The sequence below is a fragment of the Lepisosteus oculatus genome, chromosome 5 (assembly GCF_040954835.1).
Source record: "Lepisosteus oculatus isolate fLepOcu1 chromosome 5, fLepOcu1.hap2, whole genome shotgun sequence".
Taxonomy (NCBI): Eukaryota; Metazoa; Chordata; class Actinopteri; order Semionotiformes; family Lepisosteidae; genus Lepisosteus; species Lepisosteus oculatus.
In genome coordinates, this window is record NC_090700.1 from 38,237,193 (window position 1) to 38,262,924 (window position 25,732).

The 25,732-nt window shown below is 43.4% G+C and overlaps 2 protein-coding genes across 28 annotated transcripts in view; both read right to left on the bottom strand.

Annotated features, from left to right (window-relative positions):
* The window catches only part of nfasca (neurofascin homolog (chicken) a), an 83,345-nt gene extending 73,629 nt beyond the window's left edge, over positions 1-9,716 (bottom strand). For 24 of the 26 annotated variants that reach the window (XM_015342665.2, XM_015342666.2, XM_069190366.1 and 21 more), the window contains exon 1: positions 9,470-9,716. The gene's annotated coding sequence lies outside the window, so the exon portion shown is untranslated. Of the gene's footprint in view, positions 1-8,964; positions 9,385-9,469 lie in introns of those variants that run through there. The other 2 variants (XM_015342667.2, XM_015342664.2) reach the window with 1 other exon arrangement.
* A 2,634-nt stretch (positions 9,717-12,350) lies between these two features.
* LOC107076820 (trem-like transcript 4 protein) lies at positions 12,351-24,889 on the bottom strand. Of its 2 annotated transcripts, XR_011189676.1 has the most exons (8): positions 24,834-24,889; positions 24,281-24,604; positions 21,734-21,839; positions 21,128-21,240; positions 19,061-19,177; positions 17,415-17,506; positions 14,893-15,419; positions 12,351-13,772 (listed from the first exon to the last, which is right to left on the bottom strand). XR_011189676.1 is itself a non-coding variant. In XM_015342432.2 (7 exons), exons 1-7 carry the CDS (start codon positions 24,877-24,879, stop codon positions 15,363-15,365), a joined length of 855 nt encoding a protein of 284 aa, XP_015197918.2. In that variant the 5' UTR covers positions 24,880-24,889; the 3' UTR covers positions 12,351-15,362. The 2 variants fall into 2 exon arrangements, 1 of the variants encoding a protein (XP_015197918.2); XM_015342432.2 differs by having other exon boundaries at positions 12,351-15,419.
* Between the last annotated feature and the right edge of the window lie 843 nt (positions 24,890-25,732).

Below are 25,732 nucleotides of genomic sequence, written 5' to 3' on the forward strand. Positions count from 1 at the left end.
CAGCCCAGTGCATCTCTTGTGCCTTCCATGTGTAACAGCCTCCTGGGGCCAAGACACAAAAGAACGTGAGCAGCACGCAGACAGCCAATCCTTCACGCTGCCGGCTCGTACAAAAGCACGAGATCACATCTGGCCTTTACTTCACAGAAAGACAAATAGATGTAAAATCCGCTGAAGGACTAAAAGTGAATCACAACTTGTGATATTTTTTACAGCATGCAGTCAAAATCTCTTCCACTAACTAACTCAACCTCCTCCCCCACCAACCTAATTTTTCTACTCCGTCTTTCTTCCCACTTTCTCAGAACAATATGTCCGAAAGGAACTCCCTCAGGGCGCAAGATAAGGAGTTTAAGAACTGAAGCCCGTGTGGAGGCATCGTATGCACTGTTAAACAGAAGAGCAGCTCTTTCACTGGGCTTCTATTGTCCATCTGCTGACACAAAGAATGGAAAAGGGCAATTCTCCCAACATGGGCGCAGAACCACCAGGCAGAATTTCTGCTTTCTCCTTTATTTTCTCATTGTAATGAGCCGACAAGTGTCTCTCTGTGTCAGCTGGGGAGTGAGAGCCCCACGCACCGTTCTTATTTGGTGTTAAAAAAAAAGGGCAGAGAGCTGGAAAAAAAAAGCAAATCCAATGATAAAAAAAATGGATATGCATTGTTCTCTGGTGCAGGTGGACAGCTGTGAGCTGAGGAGTTATGGGTCTTGTGGACTGAAAATAGGAGCCAGTCGCCAAACAACATAATGGGAGAGAGAAACTGAAAAGGGGTCTCTGAATTTATCTTTCTACGCTGTCCCAACATATTTTTTTTCCCCCAATTTAAGAACTCCTGTTAGTTAACCCATCTCCTTACTACATTAGATAATTCTCAGTGTGTTAAACTTTGTAAACACAATGCTTAGAAATAACCCCTCTGATGCTGCACCCATTTTGAAGACTCCTTCAAAATAGATATGGATGCTGATGCTGATAATATCTGCGCTATTAAGCAGAGCTGCATCTGGCCTCAAGTCAGAGCTTGCATCCTAGAGGGCCCCATGATGCCAGGCTGGGATTCACTCTCACACTGTGGGACACCTCCACAGATGTTTGTATGAGTGTGAATACATGGCACCACGTCCTATAATGCGCTGTGGCACACATTCATCCCAATCCCGCAGCTCCTGTTAGCAGGCATGTTAATAAGATGGGACCCAAAGGGGAAATCCTGCTCACTGGCATGTGGGATCAATTTCATGAGAGATGGGTTGAAAAATTGAGCTGGTAGCCCGAAGGAGGAGGCAGCAGTGAAGTGGGTGGGAAGGGTTCGGTGCTTCCTCTTTGAAGTCTGTCAATCTTTTGTATGTCCTTGCTAGACGGCACTGCCAAGCCCCTGAGCTACAGTCCTGGAAGCGCTGGGATTAGACAGTCAGCCAGTCCAGTCAATCATCCAGCCCGCTGGGAGCGTGTTAGGACACACGTTCAGATTGCGGTGGAGAGCTAACGGATTTGCCCTGTCGCAGTGTCTCAGTGTCCAGAAACAGGGGCGGCCTTCACCAACAGGGAGCAACGCCTGTGCAAAGCAGCCTCATCCATTCTGGGTTCCAAGAGAAGTGACAAGTGTCCAGCAGCAGGAATTAATACATACACAGGAGTCAACAAATTGCAAAAACCTGAATGAATCAACGAGCTATGCAACAGGAGCATTCATTTCCTTTCTTCTACCTACACCTCTCTGTGGCAATAAGAGGGCCTTATTGGACACTTAACCAACTCCCTGCAGTTCAATTCCTGCAATGGGAAGGTGAGAATGTGGAGTCCCAGGTGTGGACCTGTAATCAATATAGCAATTCAATTTTCACACCTTAACTCCCCATCACAAACAGATATACTGTACTAATCAAACAGCAGTGCCACATATTTTCAGACGCTCCTGTTTCTCAGCTCAGCCCGTTTCAGTTCCAAACTAGAATCACACCTGAACTCCACCCCCAGAGCTCAGGCCTGTGTTCACAATGAAAAGAGAAAAGAAAAGCTGCCTTTCAAATGGCACAGAAGAGACTGCAAACAATTGCAGTGCTGCTCCATTACAAACCTAAACAATGCTCAGCACTTCAAACAGTCTTCCCAGGTGAAGACGAAATAAATAATTTACTGACCTGGTCTTCAGTGGCTGATTTCACTAAAGAGGCTAGCTTGTAAAAAAACATCTCGGCTTCTGAAACACAAGCTGCAGATAAATTCATTCTCATTTCAGCTCTGTTCCTAACCAAGTTTTAAAGTTACAAGGGAGTTTAATGTCAGATGAGGTAAACAAACAATTATGTGAAGGATGTACTGTATCAAGGTCTATAAGTTGGTGTGTGGTTAATATCTCTGTCTCGCAGAAGATACATACTGTAGCTGGTTAGTTAGATCAAATCGCATGATTCCAGGGAAAGTAAACCCCAAACTTGTAAGTACTTTATATAATGGGCAGGAATTTTCCCCATGCTGAAAATACTACGAACTAGAGCTTCATAAGAGTCTCCTGACGGGAAATAAAAGTTCACAATCGAATGCCAGCCGAGTCTACTTGAACGCCGTCAAGGACTGCCATTTGGGATGAACACTTCATGTAATTCTTCTTTGTTAGAATAAAAAAGAAGAATGACCTGAGATTTTGACAGGTGTGAAGCTCACTTTTCATGTCCAGGTGTCAAGTGTATTAATACACTAATCCTGGACTTCCAAAGACTAATCAGGGAATTTACAGAGCCAGATTAGCTCTAATCTTGGATTTATTTTGGTCAAACAGGTCTAGAACTACAGCTAATCTTGCTTTGTGAAATCAACCCTAAAGCGCAGAAAGCTATTGTACCATAACAAGCTTTACACCTGAACCACATCGCGAGCACAGAGGCCTGAATCCCAGTGGCCCTGAGGAAAGCGACCCCTGTCTCCTATGATCCCCCAGGGAACAGAGACATGCATCTAATTTCAGGAACAACCAGGGGAGGCTGTATCGCCTCTCCCCATGCTTGCTCCCAATTACAATCGATTGATTTATTTAACAAATGGTTACATCAAGAACAAAGTATCCCATTCAGGTCGGCGAAGCTGTAGCGGTTTCAAACCATTGCAAGTTAAGACAAAAAAAAACTATTGGCTGGTACTGCTAAACAGTACGCTAATCTGTAGTAATACCTCAGACCACAATAAAGGATATTTGAATTTGTGTTCCATTTAACCATCCAAGCCAGCAAATAACTCCTCTCTTTTTTTTTTCCTATAGAGAAGCCTTGACAAACAAGAAAATCTCCAGAGAAATGGATTTGCTTTAAACCAGCAAACTCTGTGATATGCTGTGGTTATTCTACAGTTTCTAAAGTATTAAAAAGCACTGTCATTGTTAATGGGCAAAAATAGACGTTCTTGAAAAAAACATTAATACTCACATTATTTATCCATAACTCTTGCACAGTTGTAAACATAATACTTTTATTATTTTACTGGCTACAGAAAATCTGAGAAAATTAAATTGGTGAAACCGTCTACGATTTAGATTGGTTTTAAGTCTCATGCCACAAGGCCTGTTGCTGTTATGACTGCTGAAAGTGTCTGACAGCTGCTGTTCACAGAATGGCTTGAGGGGTTACAGCATTAGAGATCCCAACTCCTCTTCCACTGACAAAGGCACAGGACACTAAAGCAGTGAACTCAATCCAGGAATCACTATGGTATGAGGATCACAAGCAGATTTCCTAGTTTTTTTTTAACCAAAATAACCACCAAAGCACTGTGTGTGATTTATGTACTGGAATACTTTATGAACAGTGTGGCTGACCAGTCTCCAGGGTTGAACCAGGTGCAGGATGGACAGGGGAACATAATTGTCCTATAAACACCTTGAAACAACAAAGAAGTGATTAACTTAGACTTTGCTTTAAGACTGATCTTCCTCTTGCTTTGAGCATTTTTTTTCCCCACTGCCATTGCATAATTCAGATCTCCGATCCAACCTTCAATACGTAAATTTTGTCCACAAAATGAATAGAAGTTGGAATTTTTATTACAGATGCACCACAGGGTTGCGTGTTAAATCTCACACTGGCCTACAGAGAGATCCGGTCTCCGGGGGTCATCTCTGCCATCTGGACAGCTGCTCAAAAATAAAAAAAATGTTAATCAATTCCTTTGACTACTTTAGATATTTTTCACCCTGTGGTGAAGCTGTGCCTCAGCGTGCTGTCTGACTTTACTGAAGGACTGCTTAATTCTTCAATAATATTATGTACACGACCCATTATTTCTTCCCCAAATAACACTTTTACATCAGTCTTCCAACATGAGCTTCAAAAACTCTGTTAGCCATTTAAGTTATTAATTAGTAAATTATATATTTACACATTGAAAGAACACAGGGAGTATAATACAGGAAAGTGGTTTTTGAGACTTGCCGTTACAAAACCTTGAATTATTGGCATACAAAAATATACTCTTGCCTGTTACAGGAGACCTAACTTCCGTTAACAAAACCTGATTATAATTAACAACTGATGTCATTATTGCTGAAGGAGTGAAAAAAAAACATAAAAAGAATTTCAAAGTCAGGATTGAAAGACTACAATTGCAGAAATCCATAACATTGTGTATTGTCATTTTCAATAATAAGAGTATTTGCTTTAAAGAGACTTTGAAGATGCCCATAAAAACAGGTCTGAATAAGAGCAAAATAACACAGGCAGTGGTTTGTATTTTACTTCATTATCCACACATGAAAGACAAGGCTGGACAACCAAACTTCAAAGTAAGTATAGAGAGGGAGATCACATAAATGTCACTGTGATATTCTCCCTATAGTGACACATATGAAAAGTTGGAACATTATGGGAAAACAAAGCAGAGAAAAAAAAAAACTTTTCAAAGTCCTCAGTCCATCACATGAAAAGAGGATGAAATTGTCCTTTTAATCAGGGCAGTCTTTTAAAACAGTGAACACAAATTTGGTGTTTCATCTTAAAAATTGGATGCACCTGGGAGCTCTCAGGAACAGCCTGCCCTTCAGTGGAAACAGAAGGTGCACAAGAGGCAGATGCATCTGCGCTAAAATCTACTCTGACGCCGAAGTATTTTCTTCTTTTATGCACCACTATCCATCCTGTCCTCTTGCTCTCAGCTCTGTGCCCACTATATACTATATGCTGTCTTACACATCAGTCTCTCAGTTCGAAGACCCACATTCTACAGTCTAAAAGATGTTCTTAAAAGCTCTAGGGTCTCTTCTGATCTGGTTGGTGAGAAGACACATCCAACGACTCCAACATCTTACCAGGAGCTCAGAAAAGTTTCAGACTCCATTTTCATGGCAGTAAAATTCTCCCGCACAAACAAAGCACAACAGGCCAGGCAAGGAAGGGAAATCTCCTTTTGATGAACTACCCATGAAGGAGACAATCACTGTCACAGGAAGTTATGCATTACTTCTGCCACATGTCAGCTTTGGTGTGAGTCATGATGCTGGGATACAGTCACACCCCCAAAGAATTCTCTACAAGCCTTACATTCAAAATCCTTAGGCACTTAAATCCCCATAAAATGCAAAGGGAATTTCTGATCACTTAACTCCTTAATATAGAGCTGTATGTGTGACCTCAGCTTAAAACTACTACAGAAACGGCACCTGTCAATAAGCAGCCAGGCCTGCAGACAGCCTGAATCCTCCTTATGGCAGCATCCCATACCTGGGAGAATACCGTCACTGACGTCTGAAACTCCAGGCACTGTGGGTTGAGCCGACACCAGAATGATCTCCCCGCGTTTCACAGTGAGTCTAAATTAAAGGCCCCGTCATTTCCCCAACAAGATTCATGGAGTCAAGCCAAGAACACTGGGATGGGAAGAATTCCCTTGTTTAGGAGTGTGGGGAGTTGTTCTCCATCATTAATAGGATGCAAAACAAAACCTCTTGAGAAGAGCAGGTACAGGCTTAGTGTACAGTACAGTACGTCAAGTCAGGATGAACGCAAAAGGTAAGAAGTAAACATCTCAACACACACAGCCAGCTGGGAGCGATTCATTAACTTGGGATCCAGGCGGTGTCCTACTTCACGTTTGGTGGACTTATTTTAGAACATTTATTTAAATTATTCACCCGTGCTGCGGTCTCTGTCCAGTGAAAACATGGCAGACCAGAGGCGAAAGTAAATATACCACAGATAGTCTCTAATCATACATATTCAAAGATGAAACTAATCTGGTTTATATGCAACATGAAAGCTTTAAAAGATGTTAAATATAAGAATTGTTTGGTACAGATACACGTTAAGACACAACAAAGCTAAACCATACATAATACTCACAACCAAAACCTTGTCCAATGGGCAGGAATTAAGAACGTCATCCTTGCATTTTATGTCTTCTAAACCATTTAAAAACAGAAAAGTCTTCTCAACCCAAAGCCAAGCTGGCCTGGAGAAGAATAGCAGGTTCTTCTAATGCCGTTTTAATTAGAGTCCTGCTATTCTAAAAGGGCTGCTTGCAGTGCCACCTTGGCAGAGCACCTCTGTGGCCACCAATCACCTGACTGTGCCCAGATAAAAAAAATATGACCGACAGAGCAGACATATGGGTTGCAACAAGCTGAAGCGAGAAAATGTGCAGAATTGTAAGGCACATTAACATTCTGGGCTACCCACCCAGCTGCACTGAATACTGCATACCTATCAAGGAAGAATAGGTCCCTGGAAGACAGAAGCTCTCAGTTCTGTGAGCACTGAGCCCAAACAGCAGCTAGAATTACACTTTCATTTGTTTTGTGCACTGTCTGTTAACTGCACTTACATATTATCACAAGAAGAGCACACAAAAGATACAACTTGCCATGTGTATCTGGTGACCTATTTATTAGAGTCACTGTTTAAGTCGAGTACTCAAGCCATTTGCCAAATTAGAGTCTGGCACATAAAAAGCAGGATTGTAAACAATGTATTCTCGCAGGCACGGCAATGTTAAAGCACACTATTCTAATCACCACAAAGAGGGTGCCTAAACGCACACCACTGCTGCCCTTGCATCATCTTGAAGCAGAAGTAAAAAGTATTAGCATCCCCCAGTATTGAACTCAGCACTTTAATCCAAAACCACACCAAAAGCATTGTTTCAGCAGACTTTTCCACCACTCCACACACCTATAGTACCACAATATGAAAAAGTTATTCTCTCACCAGACCATCGGACAGTGAACTCAATTCACCCCAGTAATCAAGCACCAAAGCAGAGATGCAGCATGCTACAGTACCTGAAACCAGAACAGCCAGTGCAGTGAACTGGGAGGATGTTTTTCAAGAGCCATGTGATGCCCCAGTCCATGTGCAGGAATCAACATCACAGATCAAAGTGTGGCAGTGAAAAAGTGCAGTATGAAACTTCTATCTCTGAGAAGAGAGCTCTCATAGCCTGGAAGGTATCATGAAGACACCCATGAAAATACAGAAAGGGAATGCTGATTGTGAAGTCACAGAACACACCTGTAAACACAGGAGTAATAATAAAACCCATGACTAATACTGGAGATTAATTAAACCTTTTTCCCATTCCAGCCCCACGTGTCCACAAAAATGGAAAAAAACCTGGGAGACTCAGAGGCTGGCTGGCTTGAGGAGGTTACAGGCACAGAGTCTGCCTGTCCACGGCTGAGCCAGCAATGTATTCCCATCTTTTTTTTAAGCACTTGGGGTTAAGGTAGAGGTTTTACTATCTTTTTTCCAACCTGAGCAGGCTACCCAGATCCTGTGCTTGTCCTCCTTTGAGCTCAGCGGACTCAACAGTGGCCTACATACTGTACATCTGGAAGTCCTCCAGTATCAACACCAACACATTCTCTCCCATACATGCTGTAAGCAATCACAGGTCAACACATTGCTGGTCATTAAAGCTTGTCCAGAAAGGCTCAAAATGATTTTAAGACCCCCAAGAGACAGGCAGTGTCAAGCTGGTCACCGTGGACACACAAGGTACCACAGCTCAATGCCATTCGATGGCCAAGGACAGTGAGAGACACTTTCCAAGTGTTTCACACAAACCCAGCACATTTCGTTTATTTCAGAGATGCTGTTCTGGATTAATTCATTGTTTACTAATTTGATAGTTTATGTGAGGGTTTACAGAATTCAGAAAACAAAATGCTAGCGCCGACTCTGCAGAGTCACCGTATGAGTCTTCACTTCAGTACCCCCATCCTTATCCAGCCCTTTGGCACAGGTTCGTTTGTTTAATTAATCAAAAGAGTTGGAGATAGATTTGAACTATTTCAATAAAAGAATAGAGTTAACAGTAAGTAACAAGCACTTTTAATTCGTGTTTACGCATCATTCCTTCGATTCAGCATGGCCGCTCTAGGACATAATCGAGTGAATTAACATCAGATTAATGCCTAAACAGACCGGTGAGTTATTAGTGGCTTATAAAGACGTATGAATATAAGCAATAGGCACATACTGCATACTTTCTGGCCTGGTTTGCAACCCCCAAAATAATATTAAACGAGCCCCCATTTTTAATCGACTGTCTTCCGCCCAGGCGGATAACCTCTTTGCCCTGGAAAGATCCGATACGGTTTGCTTCAGGGATCTGATGAATGAGGCGATGAGGAAACCACCCCAGTTCGTCATATGATTTCTCTATCCCAGACCTCTGTCGCGAGTCACTGTGGACTTGTTCTAGAATCTTTGATTCCTCTTTCACCGCAGGTCTACAAGGTTCACAGGAGATAAAACAATTTGCCGTATCAGCTATGAAAAAAACGCTCAAAAACACCCTATTTTTCCCCGACCTCATCTTTTAAGCAGGCACCGTGGCGGACATTCAGTTACGGGATCTACAGCTGATAGATACCTGCGTTTGCAAAACAGAGCGCTGCGGTCACCCCTCGAATTACAGCATTGAAATAAATTTGCAGCAAAAGTTTACACAATATCAAGACTTCTAAGAGAAGCTTACCAGTTTTAGTCATTTACTTATTTTGCCCCAGTGTTATGTGCTTATTAAACTGCAACAACCGGCCAAAACCATTACTCTCGTGAAATGTTCAGTTTCTCCAAGCCTGTCCGCGTTGTCAGTCACTGCTGTTGGTCCAACACAGTCCGTCGTTAAATAAAGGTGTCGGGACTGTGTAGGCTAAGTGCACAAGACTTCATATTTCTTGGGTTTCAGAGGCCGGTTATAATTTGCGCAGAGCAGCAAAACTCAGCCGCAGCAGTCAGCGGTCCGCAGCGCGGTTCACCCAGAACATCCCAACACTTGGGGACGAGAGGAGATTAGCATCTGTTGTGGTTCTACAAACCGCCAAGCAAGATGTTTGCCGAAATTCCCCGCCCTAGATGTGTATAATCTCATCGTTTCCAGCTGTACGTTTGTGCCCGAAAATCCCCACACACGTAATATCCAGCAGCATCCGACCCACTATATTCCAAAGCAATAACTAAAATAACAATTGGCACCCTACCTGACTTTCGGCGAGCGCGACCTTCCTTGACTTCCGACGACGTCTTACTCCTCGTTCACTTTGTTTGTGGAAAACCTGTATTTTTCAGTCTGTTGGGGTTAAACGCAGCGAAGCCCCCTCATTAATTTCTCTCTCATCAGCCTCTCGCTGGCTCTCCAAGCCGCAGTACAGCGCAGCACAACCGAGCTCGTTCCCGACGACGCTCGCTCGTGCGCGTTCCCGCTGGCAGCTGGGCTGGTGTTCTGGACGGCAGGAGCGCGCGCCGAGGATCCGCGTTTCCTCTCCGTAACTTTAATTGATGATTTGCTACAGCACGTTCTCAATTTGGGGCTGCAGATTGGCGAGGCGGTCAGAATCGGTCTTGATGGCATTCAGGTGCTGGGCTAGGATGTCTTGTGTGGATTTTGTCAGTTCTATGTCCTACCACGGTCGAAAAACATGCTGTGTAGGTCAACTGACATCCCTACATTGTTCCCCATATGTGCGGCCCCTGTAGTAAACCCGTGTCCATACGTACACACTGGTATACAGTTCTTTCATTTACCAATATTAAATTCACCAGTCTTTGCATAATTGCACGTCACAGGGAGATTCATTTTCTTTCCATAGGGATTGCATTTGCATAATCTCAAACATTTCACTGACAACTGACAAGTTTGTGAGCAAACTGACTGGTGTGTATTGTTGCTTATAACGATTTAAACTTAATTAAGTGAACATGGCATCCAGATACAGTAGCACAATTCTCTCAGCGTGGGAACTCAAAATTTTAACACAACAAATCAACAACAGTGATCCCTTAAAGACCCTGGAAGCAAAACTGCTCCGAGCTCTGTTACTTAAATGCACTTTATTTTTTTTCCTTTTAACACATGACGTAACACTACATTCCAACAATGGTTTACATATCTCCCTGCAAAAATAAACGAAAAGTCAAGTTTCAGAAAAAATGTATGCATCAAATACTGTACTCGTCTATACATTTCTTCACGTATATAAAAGTGTACTTGGAGGTGATGTCTGGAAAAAGAGCACAGGGGTACACAACGCTTTTGAAGATATCCAGCATTCCAAGTCATTCCTGCTGCCTGACAGCCTCTCGGCTCATCCCTGCTGTTTAATATTCCTGTGGTGCAGTCAGTGAGCTGTGGGTTACCAATACAGTATCTGTGCCCTGGCTGGCACGGCCCTGGCCATACACCCACAATGACTCTCTGTCAGAAACACAGTCTTTTTATGCAGCGCTCCACAGGTTGCCTCCACTGGATGAAACCAACACTCCTTTTTTTTGATGGCACAGCCCTAATCCCAGGCCTTGGACACATTCAATGACCTTTCTAAGCAAGGCCATGTCCTATTTGTATTTTTTGTCCATCCATTATCAGAAAAGTCGCTAATTCCTGACAATTCCTGTTAAAACGAAACCTATCCTGGAAGCTTCAGGGAAGGTGGGACTGTGCCCTCTGACAGGACGCTAGTCCATCACTGGGGACACACAAAGGCACGTGGGTGTGGACACACATGGAGATGCCATTTCACCCAGGCCATGTCTTTGGAAGGTGGAAGGAAACCAGAGCAGCTGGAGGAAGCTCGTGCACAATTCAGGGGAACCACACACACTTCACACAGAAGGTTTCCCAATCCAGAATCAAACCAAGAACCCAAGAGATATTTATCATTGTTATTTGTATACACAATGACTTACATTAATTAGTGCAATGAAGGAGGACAGCAATCAAACAAAGACAAACCAGCTCTGTTTACGCAGGGAATCAGGAAATTTGTGGAGCCAGTAATAGCGGTCATAAAATGGTAGTCGTCATGACAGTTTCGGCATTGAAACAAACCAGAATGCTGTGGTTCTGGAGTTTAGGCAGGAATGCACTTGGGCAATGCAGTCAGTCTGTACTTTCCTGACTCCCAAAACAATCTATGCCCGGGGGCATCACTCCTCGATACTGCTCAGTTCTAAGACAGGCACACGTGTGGTGTGGGGGATATCGACTAGCCCAGGGATGATTAGTATCCTTTCACTCTATCTGTTCTAGAAACCGAGCTGGTAACCCTTATGTTCACACACTGTCAAAGTCTGTTCATAAAAAAAAAATAGGAATTAGATGTCAGGTAGGCAAATTTGTTTTAAAAAATAAAACCTTTAATGGTATGTAATTAGAATGAAATTGTGAATTATATCAAATTAGGGTGTATTAAATAAGAATTATTGTTCTTTCAAATTGATTGTTGTACATGGTTACCGTGATTCTTATACTTATTAAATGAATGCAACTTCCAGGATTAAGCCTTTTCTCTTCTCTTCCTTTTGGTGCAAGCCTGAGTCAGTATGTAATGAGCAACCTTATTTAATTAACCTGGCCGGACACTGGCTGGTTTGGAAGCACATGTAGTACTTAAAAAGGCGCAGGGGCCTGGTGTTTCACACTGAAGCGAAGGGGAGACACATGAGCAAACATTACAACACACCCACCCATCTGCAAAAGTGATTGTGCTCGGGATGAAATTTAAAGATTTTCAATAGCTCAATTCCACAGACAGGTCAACATCATGTTTGATCATAGCCCAGATGATCGATAGATTTGTCTATTGACTAAATATCAGTCTAAGATCAGAGTGGTAATTACTGTGGGTCACACAGAAAACAGCATGCAATACAATACTTAAATCTGTGCACACATGCTTGTCTCTAATTCAGTGCTTACTGTACATGACTGCATGGTTAGATTTTAAATAACAGATTCCCAAATCATTTCAAAAGACTTTCCATCTTCAAGGGGACCCTGCTGTAAGAGATGTGTGACACTCGATTCAATTTTTCATTCTAAGAATAATCCAAAGGTAGGCAAAGAAAAAATGCATTGCTTTATTGTGAATTTAAACAGTTAGAATGACAAACAGCATTGTAAATAAAAAAATACTGAATACCAAGAGCATGTCAATAAAAAGACTAGGGATATTAGGAATAACAGATGATTAGGAGAGGTTTTTGACCATACAGCTTTTACCAAAAGTACAAAGCAACGAACTACACATTGTTGTCAAAATCTATATCATTCTAGAACTAGAACTGATAGGAAAACAAACAGTAAACCGAAAATGTCTCTAAAACATATAGCATTAAGAAAAATAAGATTTGTATTAATTCAAAATTTCCACAGAACACACAGAACAAATGCAATCCAAACAGGCACAGTGTACTTGTGAGCTACACCACAGGTTCAATTTCCCATTAACCAGTATTCACACTGCCTGCCTGTTTCACAGTATCTCAATAAGATCGGCAGCTTGTCAGCTTTCCACTCACATGAAAAAGCAGGGCCGTAGACTCGAAAAGGCAGAGAACATGCAATTCAAGAATTCCTCTGTATCATAACACTTACTACACAAAAGGCACAAGAGGAAATATTACAAATGCTATTTTAGTTCCCTGCTAATGTATTTTGTATGACTTGAAAAACGAAAGAAATTGGCTTCCGGCGTGTTTCCAGTTTAATAAGAAATGCAGGAGCCCCAGGTGGTACTGCCAACCCTGGGCTCCCTGCAGACCAGAGCTGATCTCCAAGTATAACCAGTATTAGATCACCCTGCTGCAGGCTGTCTGTGCTGAGGTCGCACTCTCCACTACCACACGGCAGCAGGCAGTTGAATCCCACATAGCAAGGTCAGGAGGGCATCACAGGAGAGGGGAGCGCTACACAGAACCAGAAAACCTTGGGATTTCCCTGATACACAGGGACCAGAACACGTTTGCATTGATTATGTGGCTGAACAACAAAATGTCTAGTAAGGCCTCATTAGCATCATAAGCATGCCAGCTTCTGAAACGTAAGATTCCACCTTTATTCACTCTTGACTTTTAAAGAAGGATCAATTACTGAAAAGCTGTGAACTTCCAAATATCCGGGTGAAAAAAATGGTGTGCTTAGAGAACTGAATCAATACGTTTGATCAACGCTTGTGTGTGTATCATATGGGGACATGTGTTCAGGATATCGAGTGGATCTAGACACACAACAGTACACACAGTGCAAATGGCATTAGCTCATTTTGAGAGGGACAGCACAGTGGCTCAGTGGTTAGGATTGCTGCCTTGCAGCGCTGGGAACCTGGGTTCAATTCTAGACCTGGGGTGTTATCTGTGCGGAGTTAGTTTGTTCCCATAGTCCAAAGACGTGCCGGTACAGTAGGTTGCAGGCTTCTGGGAAAACTGGCCCTGGTGCGAGTGTGTGTGTCCTGCTACGGACTGGCATTCTGTCCAGGATCCTTGTTCCCATTGCTTGCCGAGACCCTGAATTGGATGAAGCAGACAGCACTCCATGTGTGGAACTGAGCCCAGGGCCACGGTGCTGCAAGGCCACACTGCTAACCGTTACACCACCATAGCCCCCCATTTTCCAAATAAATCCTTTCTTTACGCAAATTGTATCTGCTTTTTCCATTTCCTTCTATCCTCGCTCTGTTTTCAATTCTGACTCCTACATTTTTTATCTCTATCAACATACCATACCAACGTTTAATCCTAAAGTGTGAATTTTTTAAAACGATGATTAAACAGAATAGTGGTGTATTCCATACATAGATCAATTAGAGCTTGATTATACCTCCGTGTCCCTTAATTGCATTTTCAGAAACTAATATGATGAAGACATTAATCTGTGTAGTCACTTATTCTTTTCTGTTCAGCTGCAAACATTACCTTAATTGCTGTTGTGTAATTGCATCTGTAATTTCCCATTGAATAAAACATAGTTGTTGCTGTTGCAATTTCCTCTTACAATTCTGATCACTGTAACTGTAAACTGAGAGATTATGACTGACTAGAATAACTGAAACCTACCTGATTTAATCAGATACCAGATCCAGTACCACCAGTTGACGTCTTTATCCCAGTTTCAACTTGCACACACAGTAGTTATGCTAATTTGTTACAATTTTCTGAGCTTATAAACCTCCACAGCATTGGCATCGAAAAACATGTTACATAAAATAAGCAATAACAACCTTTTCATTAGGTTAATTAATTATGTAATAGTCATAACTAAAGTAATTCTCCTAACAGCATTCTAGTGCAGTACTGCCAGACCTAGATCCCTGCCCAGCGGTTAGATACTCTCTAGAACAGTGCTCTACCTGACTGTAGTGTGATCCCAACACGCCTCTGAAACCCGGTGGAGAACGAATGCAATATTCCTCTCAGGCCTCAGCCCTCCCATGCAATACTTTCTCCTGCACCTCCCCTAAGGGAGAGATCCTGCCCTCAATTTCTAGTTTTTAATAGGAACTTCAAACATGTCTTCACCATCCCTCAAGGCAGAGGCAAATGTCATCCCGATGGACACAAACCAGAGGACAGAACAGTAAAGTAGAGACAGTCCATTTTGAACTGGAAAAAAAAGGCACTTCTTTACCCAAAGAGTGGTGGAAGTGTGGAACAAGCTGCCCAGCCGATTCCCTGGCTTCTTTCAAGAAACAACTGGAAGGCCACTAGCAACCAAATGACCTGCAGTACATGGCCTCCTCTTATTTGGACTCTTTCATGTGCCCCTGTAACTTTTGGAGCTGTTCAAAGCACACTTTCCTTCAGTGATTCTGGAGATTAGAAGGAAGATTTTAGAGAGCAGAAACCACAACTTTACACTTTCACAAAGACCCACCCTCCACCTCCCCCGGAAAAAAACAAAAACAAAAAATAATCAGCCAGTGTGAAGAAAATAACGATCCCTTTCACTTTAAGAGCAGGGCAGTGTGGAAAAGGGTAAATATTCAGAAAGCACAATTTACAGTGTAGTAACTAGTAAAGCCGTTAGGTTGCCTTTTCTCTTCGGATAGCGCCGGTCGTGGGTCTTCTGTCTCCCTCCCTCCGTGCGTGGGTGCCTCTTCACAGCCTAACGCTGGGCCCGTGGTTGGGTGGACGCACAGGTGACCGCTGGGCCTCCTGCAACCATAACAGTTACGACAGGTTGTTCTGTGGCTAAGGATCTGCGCTTGTAGCTAGAAGGTTGCCGGTTCAAATCCTATGGCTGGCAGAGAAATCCTACTCTGTTGGGCCCCTGAGCAAGGCCCTTAACCCCAGTTGCTCCAGGGGTGCCATATAAATGGCTGACCCTGTGCTCTGACCCCAAGCTTCTCTCTGTCTGTGTGTCTCATGTCGAGCAAGTTGGGGTATGCAGAAAAGACAAATTCCTAAGGCAAGAAATTGTATATGGCTAATAAAGTGATCTGATCTTAAAAAAAAAGACAGATTGTTCATATAGGTTCACTCCACCTGCCAAGGTGTAGTCTAGTACTGACATTGTGCTTACAGCAATACGGAGTCCCACTGTCAAATTCATCAAACTAAACTAAAATAGTTCAAGTTTTCAAAGTCGGAACTTTTCTACGCCCCCTAATTGCTCAATTGGTCCTTCCTTTAGAAGCACACGTACTGGGCTGCTGTCGGAGAGGACTCTCCCATCAAGTGCTGTGGCGCCAGAGACAAGTCGTACACAGTCAAGCTGAGATCTCCCGTCTTGCACTATAAGATAAGATCACTTTATTGGCCATATACAATTTCTTGTATTAGGAATTTGTCTTTTCGCATACCCCAGCTTGCTCTCCATGAGACACGTACTGTAGACAGGGAGAGAAGCTTGGGGTCAGAGCACAGGGTCAGCCATTTATATGGCGCCCCTGGAGCAGTTGGGGTTAAGGGCCTTGCTCAGACTCCTCTGCCGCCTGCGGGATACAAACCGGCAACCTTCCAGCCACAGGCGCAGATCCTTAGGCACAGAGCCACCGCACCGCAGTGATATTCCGTCATGTACAGTACAGTAGGTACAGTACATGTTCATCTGTAGCTATACTGTAGGCGAATGAGGTGCGTATATAGTTTCAGACAAGTTTTATGGGGCTACGTCTTAAGCGGATATTAAAATCACGGCCAGTAAAGAGTTATTTGCATTCGTTAAAATATTGGGAAGTGACGGGCAAGTTGTGTATCATGTATATTGAGTATATACGTTGTGATAATGATTACTGTTTAGTTCAGGTGGGCAGCTGCGTCAAAGGACAAAGTAATAGGTTTATTCCATGCCGAAAAGAGAAGAAAGAAAACAGAATGTTTCGGCTGTGGAGCTTTCTTCGGGTTCAAGGCTGACTTGAACTTGATTTCTGTTTTGTTACAATAGTCATAAAAATATGAATAGCACCGTATTGCAATTCATAATGTTTATAGTACATAAATGTGATAGCGTACGACTTTCCAAAGTTTGGAAAAGGAGTAGTCGATTAGTCGACTAGGGAGCAGCAGCAAAATGAAATCTAATGTTTAACGTAACGCTATTTTGAACCCAATTCATATAATAATATATCAATATATTATTTTGCTTTAGTGAAGATACGGACAACAGTTTTGCTAACGTACTGTACGCATCCTTGGCATCATGTCCAGACACGGGGCAATGGACATAGGTTACCTGACCACTCTACAGTACAGGCTAGGTGTTGAGAGACAGGCAAAGTCGTTGTAAAGGTCAGACGTCTCTGCAGAGCCAGCCTACGTAGCAGTCTCTCTCAGGCAGTCCAGCAGTCAGCGTGCGCCCTCTTGTGGTCCAAAGCAGTAATTGTAGTTCGAAAATCAAATTCTCTGAACTAAGACGTCCAACTGCCCCTTAAAAGTCAGTTCACTATAGAAACCCGTGAAACTCATTTTGTTTTATCTTACGGGTATAAAACGCTTTGTATAGATGTTTAAAAATAACTCTATGTCGCTACCAGAAAATTAAAATGTCTTCGGGACTAGGGAAGACTAAGGCAAAGCTTTTGGGCAGTCTACAATAACACACCTCGCCCTTGATGGTGGCTTTTTGATTGCCAGAGTGCTTTCGCCCACTTGGAAAAAAATTGCTAGGTGGGGGAGCGGATGGGAATTGTACTGCAGAGGGCACCTCACCGTGGTGATGTGTCGAGGGGTTTCCGGAACGCCGTGATGGGATCCCTGGTCTGTCCTGCGTCCGGCATCCGGCGGCCTAGATCTCGGGGGAGCTGAAACACGACCGAAAGAAATGTGAAACCTACACCTGAACAAATCAGTGTGTTAGATTCCCCGTTACTGATGTTGGGTCACCATCCTCTCAAGGACGCGGAGCAGCCGATTCGTCATGGTCTCGTTCAGGGCGGCGCTGTTGTTCTGAAGAGAGGGGACCTGTCATTTTTGCACTGTTCCTCTCACAGCTGCGCGCCCTCAAGTCCCCGGACAAGATGAAACACATTTCGCATCTGATAGATTGTACCATTAAAACATCATACAAGTATGAACAAACACGTGAACGGGGCAGTGGTTCAGTGCTGCCTGTCAGCGCTGGGGCTCCGGGGTGCACACTGAGTGGAGTTTGTATGGTCTCCCCGTGTTTGTGAGTTGTCTCCAGCTGTCCGGTTTCCTCCCACAGTCCAAAAACATACAGTACTGTTAGGTTAATTGGCTTTTGGGAAAACTGGCCCTGGTGTGTGTGTGTGTGTGTGTGTGTGTTTGTCAACATGGTGATGTACTGGTGTCCTGTTCAATGTGTATCTCGTGCTGCATCTGGTGCTCTGATTCCCCACAACCCTGTACTGGATAAAGCATTTAGAAAATGGATGGAAAGACAAACTGTACATATTCTTAACAAAGGAAATAAGTGTTAAAAACTCACTACAAAATGTGACCTATTTTACACTGTTATACATTTTTAATCCTCATATTTGTCCATGTTAGCCTCCTATTATTCCAGTATGTCATTAGTCCCCTTGCTCACAGACTGACCTGGGCTGAAAAAAGAGAGAAAGATGCCCAAATTTATTGTGCATAAGATTAGGCACTATTGACCTATCAGTCCATTATTCTGGACTAATATTGTGGGATTCTTTCTCTGTAGCCAGCTATTGAACCCATCCCTTCTTTGTCCGATGTAAGATTAGTCCTCCCTAGTTTCAAATGCAGACACTGTGTTTGACTCCCATGAAGTTTGTTGTTTTCCCTGTCTTTCCCTGTGCGTGACGGTATAATCCGGAAGAGTCTGGAGAAGGACATCAGGGCAGGCACAGCGAGGTAAGGTTGGGATGACAGACAGGGGATGGTGCTTGAGGGGCATGGAGTAGGCTAACGAGTCCAAGGAATCGGGGCGCGGTCCATAAACCAAAAGCCAGGTGGTCCATCCATGACAAAGAGAATTAACACAGGGAACGGGAACGTGGAACCAGGCACATGGAAGATTAAAATCACAACAAGGCAAGGCGCTCCGAACTCAGAGGTCAGGACACCGTGGTGAAGCCTATGCCCTTGGGCCACTCCTGTGCCCGGTGGTAGGCAGGCTTTGGAACTTCCAGGCTTTCAAAGCTGAGCCCAGAACTACAGAGGCGCAGGGCTTCAATAGAGAAATGGGGATAGGAAACAGCTGGGACAAATTAAGGTGGGAACACAACGAAAAAGAGAGGAGCGCCCTCTAGAAGAGGGATGACGACCGTGACACAATGTGCTGCATCAAGACCTGATTAAGGCAGGAGACTTGAAATACGAGTCTGGCTTCTTGCAGAGCCGGCTGAAAAACTCCCAGAACTCACCACTGCACACGGCGGCAGGGGTCCTGCGAGGGGGCGCGCCGTAAACGTTCTGCTGAACCCGCCGCCGAGTCAGTCTTGCCATCACCAAAGGCAGCTTAGATCTCTCCTTGATGTGATCTTGTGAGCGAAGACGAGATCGTGCTGTTAAATGGAGTTCCCCTCCAAATCATCGTGCAAGCTAGTTAACAACATGACTGCATGCATAAGGTTGTACTTGATCTGGGTCTGTGTCTGTGTCTTGCTCTGAGTTGCCTTTATATGGTTGAGCACAGAGTGAAGAAAAGTACCCATTTCCCTAATCACAGCAGAAAACAGTCAGACGTACTTGGAGCGCAGTGCATTTCCCTGGGGGCGTACTAACTGAAACTGAGATTAAAACAGCCTTTTAAAATCAGCAGAAAAACACCTCCTGTTTCTTGCAAAGCTTTAGAAGTTGTTCTTAACAGCTGCTAGATACTGTATCTGATAAGATCTGATCAGCCTTATCTGTGTGCTTAAAGACTGCACCGTTTGAGGTTTTTCAGGATTAACACTTCATACGAGCCGAACTAATGACGATGGTATGAGGGTCTTGAGCCATGTGCTCATCCCTGGTTAATAAATGAAGACAAGGGAAATTTAACAAAACATTTCAAGCAAACTGCTGCTGAAGGAATAAGAGTGCTGAATACACAGCTGTTTACACTTCCATGGGGGAAACTAAGCAAAAAAGCAAAATGACTGATATATATTTAACATTACTCAACACAATGCAGTTCACAGATATGAATCTGGATTTCATTGCAACTGATGTTGTACTGGTATTAGCTACAGTATTTCATGACTTTTGTAGACAGACGTACAGTATGGGCACATCACCCACAAAATGCCACAGAATGAGAGCCCAGAGTGACACAGCCTGACACAGTCTGTTACAGACTGGACATGTTCTTGGCTTTTATATCCTGTTCCAACTCTATCAGAACAGTCCAAGATTAATTCTTGCTGTGGAATAATCCTTGCTGGAACTACAGTGTAGTGTCCCACCTGCTGTCCTTGCAACAGGAGGGTTATACTGATATATGCATGGATTTCATGTCTTTATGACATCAGCAACCACCGTGCTTTACTGCATCACTGCACAGATTACAATTTCTTAATAAAACCTTCACTGGTGTGGCTGATTGCAGCACCTCCCTGGGGTGGCAAGTGGTGGCTGTACTGCTTCACCAGCTCAGTGCACAGCAGAGCAGGTGGAGGTGATACCGCTTGGCAGGTTAGGTATCAAGGTATCAGGCCATTTAGGGGTGATCAAGAAAAACTGAACAAGAATTTAGTCTGGATGCCGTGATTAGCACTCCTGCTGTTTAGCTCAGTCCCATGGGATCAAGAATCCATGTGTAGTCAGGGACTTGCAAAATGAAAAGTACATCCTGCTGCACACTCAGTGGAATTTCTGGCCCATGGGGCAGAGCTCCACCTAGTGGCCAGAAAACAGCAGCAGTGTGGCTGTCCTTGAAGTGCCCCCATCCTAGTAAACAGCCAGGCAAGGTTTAGTGCTGTCTAGCTTTGAAGATGAGAGGAAACCAGGCACCTGGGTGGTAAAGCAGCTGACAACCGTTCCGTTTTGAAACGTGAGGAGGCAACTGTGACGTCTCCAGACTTCAGCTGCCATCCCTATCTTGAATTTAATCATCGTTCATCACAAACTCATATCTCACTTACAGTACAACCCTAATCTATTCATGAATACTGTACTTCATCTGCAGGGCAGAGAAAAGTAAACATTCTTATTGCAACCTTTTTCTATAAAAATAAAGTAAAATGACTTGAAACAGACCTGCAAGCACTACATATAAAAAATAAAAGAGGCTGAAAGCAACGGGGGTCTTCGCTGTGATTCTTGTTTTACAAATCCTGTGTGTTATTTCTAGCCTTTGCAAACTACCTGTGGAGCCGAGAAAAAGATAAAACCTGTGCAGAAGTTCAGAGATTAAGCAAGTAGCACAGAGCAGAGTGAAATGAATTTAGCAGTTTACGCAGACGTGGTATTTTCAGATAAACTGAGGTAAGAGACTTAACCCCTACCTCTCCTGAATCGCACTATGACTCGAATGAAGATCACCACGGCAGTCACCATGATGATGACGAACAGGATCACCAGGAAGAAAGACATCGGGTCGCTCCCCAGTGCATCCACACTGAGGGCCAGGGAAAGAGAGGGGAAGAAAGAGGAAGACATGTTTGACAGCAGACCCAGGCATCAGGACTGAATGTACTTCGTTGACACCCAGTTAGAAAGCAAGCCCTCTGTTTCTGAATTATTTGGCTTCCCCTGATGTTTCTTCCTCTCCACGAGCCTTACAAAAAAGACTCTGAGGGTTTAATTTGCACTTCCTTAACACAATTTCAAACAAAATATCTATTTCCAACTGAATCCTTCTCTTTCCTAAGTATTAAAAAAAAACTCTTTTGACCTTTTTTAAAAAATGATGATTTATTTTTATAACAGCATTTTTCAGAGCTTACCATGTGTATGTAGCAGATTCCCCAGGTCCCTTAGCAAAAGGGTATACAAGAACATCTAACAAATATAATACCAGCACCCAGATGAGCAAAACGTGCTCCACTCATGTGAAACCTGTCTTCTATTCTGTGTTGTTAACAGTAAGAGAGTGCAGTGTGGTCCCTTACCCGGGCACCTCTGGCAAGGCGGTGAGCCTGACAGACAGGGAGCTGACTGGGGACGTCCCAGCTGTAGTTGTCCTGGGTGTTGAGTCCAGATGCCCTGTCACCAGCTCTGCCAGAACAAAGAGTTGCATTAGGGAGTCTCATCCACTGGGGTTTGTGGGGTCGTTTTTTGATTCATTTTTGTGAGTCAAGACGGGACTCTAAAATTAAAAGCAAATGAGAAGGTTGGCTGTTTTCATTTTTGGCTTCACAGTCACTGTATTTCTTTCCTCTGAACCCAAGGGAAAAGATAAAAGAAAATAGAATTAGCAATGATCATTAAATCAAAAGCTTGGGAACACTAAATCCACTCTCAACAGATTTACTTATTTCTCATTTCCTAACTCAAGACATGACAAGGAACAAGACAGTGTTTTTAAAAGCACAGCATCTGAAAGACTGAAACAGAACTGTTATTTTGCCCACTGTGTTGTGTGATCACACAGTATGCAAGAGGAAACACATCTTGCACAACAGTTAAATACTGAGAATAAAAAAAAGGAGATCCATAAAAAAGAGTTCGGATTCTGGAATTTGCCAGGACAGCTGTTTACCTAAAAACTACTATAGTATTATACTAATGGCTTCATGGTCCTCGCCTTGATCTCCGTACTGCGGATTACACTCCTCAGTCCACAGCCATGAATGTTCTCTCATACAATTTCCGTCTCTTTAATTTCGTTTCCTGTTAAAGCGAGCTCTGAGTGGTCTTTGCAGTCATTTATACAGCTAAGTCTCCAAGGCTTCTAGAATCTCAGAAGGATAACAACCACAGAAAAAAGCATACAGTACAATTAAAAACGCATGCAACTAAACCATGGAAAAAAAGCATGCAAACAAAGCAGACGACACATTTTCCATTTTTTGTTCTTTTAAAGAAATATATAGGCTTATTTGATCACTTTGTACTTCAGAAAACAGTTTATCATGGAACTCTGTAATATACATTACTGGCACCAGAGTTAGCTATTTTAGATCGTTCCACTCTTCACTCCATGCTTTTCTTTCTCAGTGCAGAAATACTATTTTACGGTGATTCTCAGGTGAAGTTTTAATCTTTTTGTGTTTCAGCAGTTAAGCCTGATGTGTAGTTGGTGTAGATCAAGCAGTATTTTAGCTTTATGGGTATGCTATGCATAGAGAAAAAATAATGATAATGATGAGGGGCTCCTGAAAATGAGTAAATAAGGTCTATTGGGTAAATGTGACGGATTTTCTGCTTCAACACTTGATATTTGCAGCGGTTGTTTTAATTACCTTGAGTTATTATAATCGTGTTTTTGAAGATACTGATCAATCAGAATTAAAGATTCACTAAATTATGAGCTCGCTTTCTTCACACTAAAACTAAGATCCAATAATAACAGCCAAAGATGTTACAACAGGAGAAAACAGCAGTGGAGGTCTGAGTAAAGTATCAATGCTCGCATTGAAAACACACATGTATTCTCGAAACGGCCACAAACTCCTGATCACATCTAAGATATTGAAGACGTCTGCACTGCAGTGTAGCTATTTGCATCCTGTGTAGCTATTTACATCCTGCTAATCTCAATCCCGCAACCTAAGTCTGCGTTGCAACAAATGGTCAGGAGGCCTTGTACTAAAGGTGGAATCTGCTGTACAGATGAGCGGGCCAATCAAAGACTGGATAAAGAAATAGATTTACCATAACTGGAAGGTGGCAGTGTCTCTAGTTTTCATTCCTCCCTGAATTCCTAATGAATTGATCTGAATCAAATAATCGATTTAAGCCGCTGTCTTTAAGTCTTGACTCATTCAGCATAATAGGTACATATAAAACCTGAAGGATAGGAGTGAGTATCGCTAAGCTAGTGATTGAAAAAAAAAAAAGCTCAGTAGCCTGTTCCATTTTTCTTAACCGTTTTTATGTCCTTAAGCACAGAACAGGCTCTCGTTGGTTCAAGAATCCAGTTGGAACAGAAAGAGGACACGTGTGGCTGGAGTTGTGTGTCCCCTCGGCCATTGCAGAATACTATAGAACAAAATATAGTTCAAAACAACACCCTTTCTATTCTTCAGAATGGAACTAAGCTGTTCTTCAATATTAATGTTCATATATGTTTGGAATGCATCCATCCATCCATTTTCTGACTGCCTCTTCCAGCTCAGTGTCACACGGGAGCCAGACCCTGTTCCGTCAAACAACAGGTACAAAGCTGGGTTCTGCCTAAAAATATTGGAAACCAGTCCATTGCAGGGCAGACACAGATGCAACACCAGGGCCAATTCTCCCCAAAGCTAATTAGCCTGCCCGTATGTTTTTGGACTCAGAAAGAACTGGAAGAAACCCACACAAATACAGGGAGAACATACAAACCACCCCAGGAATTGAGCGTAGAACCCTAGCACTGCGACACAGCAATGCTAGCCACTGCACCACCATGTCACTCATTCATGCAATGCATTTCATTATTTCTTTTCTGGCTGTTTACAGGCACTATTCGCAATTGATTCCTTGTTTTTCAAAGGGGAGGCACCCTCACTGACCTCTGGACACCTGAATCTCCAGCATCCCCAGAGCATGAACCCTGTTGTTGCTGTGGACACCGCAGAAGTACACTCCGGAATCGCCCTGCTGCAGGCTCCTCAAAGTGAAGGTGACAAAGTTATAGGTGGTGTTGTCTAAAATCTGGACCTTGTCTTGCTGGTCAGGCCTTGCGGTCTTGCTGTCCGCCGGTGCGACTATCACACACTCGCTGTCAGAGATCTGCCGGCACCACACCTTGGGCCCACGCCGACACTGGGGCTCGTAATGGCAGCGCACCGACACTGACTCCCCCGCGCCCAGCTCCACCCTGTGGAGCAGGCGGCCTGTAGGGCCAAACACAGAAGACGACACAGTCACAGTCAGAAAATCAAAGGCCTTCACTCAACGCTTTACCATGAGTTAAAAAATAGCTTCTCGAAATAAACATCTCATACCTTCGCCTTCAGATCAGATCTACCCATTATTCTCTACCTCAAAGCCTGTTGCTGTGTGTTTCTGGAGGGGGGGGGGTGTTGTTCTTTTGTCTCCATACACCCACCTCTCCACACTTACCTGGGATAAGGCACGCAATCAACAGCAGCCCCGGCAGACACATCATGCTGTGTGAGAGCCAGGACGTATTAGCCTTCTTTATTAAACCATAAGCACGTCCTCGCCCCCTCATCGTGCTTCCTGCCACAGCAGGGGGGGGGGGTGAGAGGCTCAGAGGAAGCACTGTGCAGTACTGCTTTACACCATCCTTCGCAGCTGGGATGGTGGGCAACAAGAGAGACAGAAAAAAATTGCTAATTCTGGTATTACCAACATTTTTGCTTGAGACAGCTTATGTAAAAAAAAACAATGCAAAGCAATTTTAAAAAGGTGAGCCTCATTGCATATTGCACATTTTTTTTAATTCCTCGTTGCCAGTTGCCAATCGTGACAGTCGCTCATGGGCTCAGCATGTACAGTATACAGCGGCAGCTCCCCTCTGTCTAAAGGCCAGGTTTCCTGCCAGGGGACAATTCTAGTGTCTAGGCTTCCAGGGGTTGACATCATCTTCTGAAACATTCTGTCTCTGAGCTTTCTTAATTAATCGGCACTGCTTCAGTACCACCACTTTCATCCCAATGGGGAGGGGGTCGATGAAAAATTGTGCACCTTCTGAAAAGCAGCCCTGCCACTGGCATCCTCTTTTCTATAACTCCACTAACGTGACGTGTGATCTGGAGCTGTGACACTTGTCTATAGGACAGCAGGGTTTTGCTTTCTTAGAAATTATAGGAGCCATTGCTTCACCAAAAGAAAATGTATAGCAGGCTGACCTCCAGTGAGCCCAGATCACAAAACACCACACTATCAATGACTTTAATGAATGATACACAGTTAAGCATCATCAGGGTTAAGCTAAAATAAGTAAACAACTGTGGAATCATCACCCAAAGAGTCCAAAACAACCCAGCCAGGTCTCT

What these genes read in the sequence shown, in the direction of transcription:
- LOC107076820 (XM_015342432.2), bottom strand. Translation starts at nt 24,879, where the DNA reads ATGATGTGTCTGCCGGGGCTGCTGTTGATTGCGTGCCTTATCCCAG. An exon ending in GGAGATTCAGGTGTCCAGAG is followed by an intron (nt 21,840 to 24,280) that starts GTCAGTGAGGGT and finishes TTGTTCTGGCAG; the next exon opens with AGCTGGTGACAGGGCATCTG. An exon ending in CATAGTGCGATTCAGGAGAG is followed by an intron (nt 19,178 to 21,127) that starts GTAGGGGTTAAG and finishes TTCGCTCACAAG; the next exon opens with ATCACATCAAGGAGAGATCT.